General features: G+C 39.8%; 1 protein-coding gene and 1 long non-coding RNA gene across 3 annotated transcripts in view; both read left to right on the top strand.

Annotated features, from left to right (window-relative positions):
• LOC131883137 (uncharacterized) overlaps positions 1-4,573 on the top strand; it is an 8,333-nt gene extending 3,760 nt beyond the window's left edge. For both annotated transcript variants that reach the window (XR_009373583.1, XR_009373582.1), the window contains exon 4: positions 4,221-4,573. This is a non-coding gene — a long non-coding RNA (uncharacterized LOC131883137). The remainder of the gene's footprint in view (positions 1-4,220) is intronic.
• Positions 1-6,905, top strand: part of LOC131883134 (uncharacterized) — a 28,285-nt gene extending 21,380 nt beyond the window's left edge. Inside the window, exon 4 of the mRNA XM_059230497.1 lies at positions 6,640-6,905. Within this exon, the coding sequence (XP_059086480.1) occupies positions 6,640-6,849 (210 nt within the window). The 3' untranslated portion in view covers positions 6,850-6,905. The remainder of the gene's footprint in view (positions 1-6,639) is intronic.
• Positions 6,906-6,968: the final 63 nt, after the last annotated feature.

The raw sequence follows: 6,968 nt of genomic DNA, 5'->3' as shown, positions 1-6,968 counted from the left end.
AGAGGCTTAGTGTGCGTTTTGAGAGCACCTTCAAGCCCTCGAGAATCCAGGCTAGTTCGAACAATAAAGTCCACATCTCTTCTTTCTCGGGCTCCTTCATTGTTTAATTTGCTTCCCTCTAATATTCGTAGGGAATACGTAGGCCTTGTTGATCAAGTAACATCATTAAAGTCAGACTTGGACAAATTTTTAGATAGCATTCCAGATCAACCCCACATTCAACGACTAGCTCGGTCTGCCAACTCAAATTCGTTGGGAGACCAAATATCATATAAAGATTGAAAGGTAATAAGTAGAGGAATTATAACCTTTCATTTTAATAGTACTGGGGATTGCATTCCCTGTAGCGGTTAGAAAAGCCGGTGAAAAACCAAACCAAAAAAAGATGACAAAATTATGAGAAGAAACCATCGAGATAGTTCAATGGCAGAGAATGGAACAATACACAACTGATATCCGATCAGGAGCTAAAGTGGAGTAGGTCATTGTGAGGTCATAGAGCGTTGATTCTGCGTATAATGCCTATCTTGACTTTGCCAAAGCTTTTGACATGATAGATGAAGTCATGGTGGGTGTCCCACAGACAGGCCTGTGTCAATTACATTATAAAATGTCATCAATTTCACATACATTCGCGTCTGATGTAACTAATTATAATTACCTCAATTTGAAATGAAATAAATTATAACTATAATTACGTTCCAATTTAATACCGGGGTGTTATGCACTGAAGTGAGGAAGTAAATTATGGAGTTGTTGCAATACTAGAATGGGAGGCCAAACTGCCGTTTGAGGTATTTAGAAAACGCCGAGTCCGCACAACCCCAAGCGTTTTTTTTAATTGGAGATATGATCCAGACCGAGAGCAGATATTCGTTTATCGGTAGAACGTAAACTTGGAATATCCGTAAGGCTAACGAGAAAGGGAGTTTTTTCAGGTTTAAGCGCAGAAACAAGAAGACAAGCCTAAAGCTTGCCTTTTGTGCTTAAGTGCATCAGGCGTCCAGATGAATAGAAAATATACCGGGTACCTCATAAAGGTCTGGACTTTGGGACCAAAAAGTTTGAAATGGTCATATCTGTGTCAGCAATGAACCGATTTAGTCAAAATTTCATTTGTGAACTCTTGTGACATTAGTCAACTTAAGCTTTAAATCAGCCTCTCTTGGCGTTTAAACACACCTCCAGCTAATGATGGAAAGCCGAGCAATAGTGTCCTTTAATGTTGTAGGCTCATTTACCTCATTCTTTCACTCGCATCCTCCTGACCATGCCTTATTATTTTGTTTGAGAGCACTCAATTTCAGGTCCGTTAGAGACTAAACTTTGCCTGGTATTCCTTGCTGGATACCCCAACAACTCAAGCATCTCTAAATGATTAATTTCTAACTTTATTATTAATGGTGTCTCGTTACTGTTTGGTGTGCCTTTTTTGTTTAATTCGTTTGCTTTTTTTGTTCTTTGGTGTGCTATTTTCATGTTTGGTGTGCTTTAAAGCCTTTTCCGTGTGCTTAGTATGAATCTTCTACTGATTTTCTTTTGGTGTGCCAATTTTTACTCTTTGTGTGTACCTTTTTTAAATTCGGTGGGCCAATTTCTATTTTTGGTGTCCCACAAACACTTTATTGTGTGCCGGCCCACTTGCGTGTGCTGCTGTCTAGTTTTGGTGTGCCACTTTATAGTTTTGATGTGCTCCTTTTTATTTTACATGTGATGGTAAGCCAATTTATTCTTTTTGGTGTGCCGATTTCTATTTAAACCGTTTGCAATCAAACACACATCATCTGCGTACATGATCATTGGTATGTTCATTTCGCCCATGGTAATCCCGTCATGGGGGAGTGTGTTCGTTAAGATCATAAAGGAATAAATTGAATAGGGTAGGGGAACATGAGTCTCCTTGTAGAACCCCATTGCTGGAGAAGTAGGCCATTGAAAGCTTAATTCCCGAGAGAATATGTTTTTCTAGTACTCTGTAGAATGTTCAAGACGAGCTTAGAAAATCCTACGTGAACACGCAAGTGGTGAAGTTTGTGGACGAGTTTGGTCCAATGAAAGAGGTCGAAGCCCTTGCTAAAATCCACGAAGGCCACATAGGTTCGTTGATTTGTTTCTAGCCTTTGAGAGGCCACCTCTGGTAGTAAGGCTGTTGCACCTACAATCCCCTTTCCCTTTACAAAGCCGAACTGAACATGAGGAAGCAGGGCCTTTCTCTCTCGAGAAATCTCCCAATCTGGCGTTTAGAACGGACGAGATATTTTAGAGTTGTGTTTAGCCACACAGAGAGAAACATTGAGGAGCTCAAGCAAGTAGATGCGACAGAGCCTTCTGGAGATCAATCCCCCCAAGGACTTCAAGTGCCAAGGATAGTAACGTCGCGTCCCCACTGCCTTAATCTTCTGTCCATCTAGTGAGAGATCGACTTCTTTTTCGGTGACGGACTCTATGAGGTCATAATTCTCATTATTAGACGGACCTAAGCGGCAGAAGAAACTCCGTCGGAGGCGCTCGGTGGAACATGGAGCGGCAGTGATCGAGGAAGGTTGTGATACGTATAGTAGGGCAGGAGTGAGAGGTTCTTGCTCTTTTGTATCAAAGGTACATATATATATCACCATCAATGCAACCAACCTTCACGGTAATCTGCGACTTCTTTGATTTGCCATTGACGTTCGGCATGCTTAGATGGTTTATGGTAAGCAGATCGTGCCAAACAGTACCCACCATGAACAGGTCTGACTTTTTTCAGTTCCTTCAAGAGAGATCTGTTGTTCTCTTGGAATTCTGCGGTCAAATTTCGCTGGAGTGAGGATTCCGAAAATCTTTCAGGGGAGATCTCAGAGGATTCAGTGCTTTCCAATATTTTAGTTCAATGTCCTCTCGTGTTGGTGCGTGCAGAGATGATCTTGAGATGCGTTTGCAAGGGACTCGAATGTTTGCACTGGTTGGTTTGTGGTCAGACACGGACATTTCGTGGACATCGGTGACCACTAGATCAAATAAGTCGGAGTTGAATATGTGGTCTAAGCTCGATGCTGCCATGGAGGTGTTGAAATTCGTCTTATCTGGATCAGATCGGTACTGCATGTTGCAGTGTCTGAGGAAGGCAGAAAGTTGGTTTCATTTCAAATTGAAATCTCCCTTAATTTGCACCTTATCGGGGTTTGGGACTTTCTCCATGAAGGTCACGAAGTCACTAGTTATATCATAGTTGTCAAGGCTGGGTTTCAAATAGCAACCCGTCACAATTGACATTACCAGCGTCGTGTGCAACTGGAAGATCAAGGTCGGCTCCAGAGACTGGGTAATGGATGCCTCCAATCCTCCAGACAGACGGCCACTACCACCGGAGCTGGATGCATGTTGAACGAACAAAGTTCTCTCTGCGAGACAAAACGAGTGCGTGGATCCTACTTCTTTTAGGGTTCCTTCTTTCTCGATTTTTAATAGCTCTTCTTTCTTATGCTATGATCATGTCATGGTCGATTAACTCCAAAGGGATTTGCACTAGGTACTTTCCAGGGGTTGTTTGCATTAATTTTAGGGTCTCATTAAAATTTAAGCTCGAAAATAGAATTTGAAAAGAAATAACAATAATTCACTTTCGCGACGTGTTTGACACTTTGGGTCGATTTCCTTACTCAGTTCATTTCTAGGAGTCGCTTGATGTTAAATTGAAAAACGGTAGGATTACTTGCTCCGCCGATTTTAGTCAAACTTTTCTTTGTATTTGGGGTGCCAGGGTTGGAGGGGTGAGCCTCGCCCGGCCGGCGAAGCTAGCCATCACATCGTCCATTTATTGTTCCGATAGGCAATGTCTTAGTCCGTATCAGATTGGTTCTGCGTCTGTGTGTGTGGTAAGGGTCTAAAAAACTTCGTTGAGAAAGGTCGGGGATGAGAATCGAGCACAAGCCCTTTCTCATGTTAGGAAACTTCGAGAACCATTACGCTACGTCTCCTCTCTGATGCATTTCTGTTAGGTCATTCAATTTTTAAGGAGCTTTTGACGGTTAAATAACTAATTTAGGGAAGATACCAAACATTCATCTTGAGACTGTTTTGAAATTTGAATGAATGTCTGATTCCATGAATATTTTGCATACTTAAGATAAGATACACTAAGCTAATGAAGGTCCTTTTTCCTCAACATAACTTTTTGATGACAATGCAACAGCGCCGCATTAGCTAAAAAAGTTTCATAAGCTTTTCTTCTCTTTTAGATATGGAAAGCCTTTTTGGAGCCTGTAGACTTACATGGTGGTTCATCTTGGGTGTGATCATCTTAATTGTATTGTTCCTGTGTACATGCTGCTCATGTTTGTGCTTGCCGTGTTGTTGCCTTTATGATTACTTCTCATTCAAACGTTGGTGTTAGAAATCACCAACGGATTCGAAAACAATCATTCATTTGGCCATCTCAAAATCATTTCTAATTCTTTATGGCAATGTCTACAAATGACAGAATCATAATGCGGAATCCGATGGTTTATGGAACAGGATTGAAAACTGTCCAACCGTGATGAAACTTGCAAAACATATTTCAATGAAATACAATAGCAGATCAAAACCCTAATTGGCTTGCGTTGGATTCTAAGTTTTGCATAACGGTACTCGAGGAATGCTCTATTATTGGATTGCCATGCTCCAGGTGACGGCAAATATTTCCGATTCGGACTAACAACTTTTTTCAGATTCGCGTGATCGTTCGAATGTTAAAGAAGATTAAGCGAGAAATAAAAAGTAACGAGAGATGTATTTTGATGAGAGATGTGACTTGATGGTTGAAGTGAAAGTGTTCAACAAAATAGTCACAGCTGAAATCATTGCGAATGTTGTGATATCAACCAAGCTCATGCACATAAACCACAACATCATCCCACCTTCTTCTTCAGGATAACATTGCACAAAATAAGAGACGTTTATTGATATCGATTTGGTGCATCTCGTCTATGAAGGTTCTGTCGGTGTGCATTATTGTTAAGATAAACTGTCTCATCACTGGCTGAATTGTGTTTCTGGTGTGTCATGGAGCGAGGTTGTTTCCAAACACGTTCGAAGTGGTCCAAACTTACATGGAGGTAAGCACCTCAAAATTTCTAGAGAAGTTGTAGGCAGTAAACAGTATTTAAACAGGTGAACAGTATTTTTTGAGGAGCTCGATATTTAAAATAAGACTAGTTAGAGTAAGAGCTTCAGAGTGAGAAGCTCTCCGTTTTCACGATAAAGAAAACCTTCGCAATGGTCCTTGTTACATAACACATTTTTAAGTTCATGTCATAGGAACTCGACTCATTCATGTGCCTGCCAATGTGAGAGTAAATCGTTTTGAAAACAACTAAATAACTTTTGTAAAGATGGTCGAGGCTGAGTTCACGTTATCAAATTCCTCCAAATCTGATTGCTGTCAGTTGTCGAAGAATCGGCTAACAGTTTGATGCAAATATTGAGAGAAAGCCAGGGATTTCAAAAATAGTTCACGAATTAATTTTACATGAGAGGTTAGAATCTAGTTATGAATATAGTGTTCCACGGAATTGGCCAACTTACTGGTCTCGCAGAACGCGACAGTTATATCTTTTGTGGGTGAAATCATGGAGCTGATATGAAACTGTCGAAGAGGAGAATTCAGACAGAAAGTTCTATAGGGGCAGTTTTACAGTGAATGGCAAAAATAGTACAGAGTTGTTAATTAACATATTTGGCAAACCTTTTCATTGCTCTAATTAGTAACTAAAATCAAATGGAAAATACAGCTTTTTTAAGGCTGTCGAACTAGTTGTAGGTCTGAAGTTGTTTGTAATGATTTTGATAGTAAACGAGTATCACTATGTCCACTACAAGTGTTCTTGTTGCTTTTCTTCAAACCCTTTATGTCTACAATAATTAAAGAATATTAAAGAATATTTTTTTGAAGTTTTAGTAGCTTTTTACCCTTTTTGGTAATTATCTAGGGTAATGATAAGATTCCAAGCTACAGCGCGATCCAAATTAGAAAAGAATACGATTCATCACTGTGATAGGACTGGGTTGATTTTCCATTTTGGTGAAAAAGTCGTAAAAAGGCTTTTAGTTTTTGGGAAAACTAAGAGTAATACCTTTGTTTAAGGCAGGAATGGAGAAGAAATAGACAAATAACAAAGAGCAGGATCTCGCACACAATCTTTTTCTAAAAATACGCTTCTTCGTCCTTTAAGAAACCTTTAGGCCCTTGAGTCTCTTTCTAAACAGGATAATTGTTGGGTATCCACAAACCTCAATAAAGAAACGGAAATGAAAACTCTCAGGACACCGAAATAATCAGACCCGTTATTGATCGTTGGTTTACGTAAACGTCTTACAAAAAGCAAGGATTTTAGTTTCCAACATGATCAATTCGCCATAAATTACTCTATGAGTCATTAAAAGGGCTTTTTTCATATCAGATAATACATCGGTATTCCGTCAACTTGGCCTGAATCAATGAGTGGTAGTTTAACGCGAAAAATCAAGCTGTCAAGGTTATTTGTACGGCAAAGTAAGTTAAATGATCTGTCCAGGCCAACAATTAATTTAAACCCAATCTGGACCAAAACTAATAATTGGGCGGAAATGTATCCCGAAATATCACATTTATTAGGTCCCTCAATTTCTATATTTCAGGATTACCACCCGGATACGCTGGCATGGCCCTCTTGGATCTCACGTGTGACCAACATAAGTCACTTCTTGTTGACTTTTGCCCGCTCTGCCAAATTCTACATTTACTACGCAAAGCACGGTTCTGTCTTGAAGCAGTTTTGTCTCTGCTGGATACCAAAGAGACGAAGCAACTCAATGAACTTGATGCAAAACCAAACCACTCAATACTAAATGGAAATTACTTAGTAATGTTACGTGGACTTAGTGTCAAGGATGAAAGAAGGCCTGAAAATATGAGTTAAAGATGTCAATCCGGTTTACGAACAATGTCAATTTCATTTTTGTACTCT

This window comes from Tigriopus californicus, chromosome 7 (assembly GCF_007210705.1).
Source record: "Tigriopus californicus strain San Diego chromosome 7, Tcal_SD_v2.1, whole genome shotgun sequence".
NCBI lineage: Eukaryota > Metazoa > Arthropoda > Copepoda > Harpacticoida > Harpacticidae > Tigriopus > Tigriopus californicus.
This window is presented reverse-complemented; position numbering and strand designations above follow the sequence as displayed.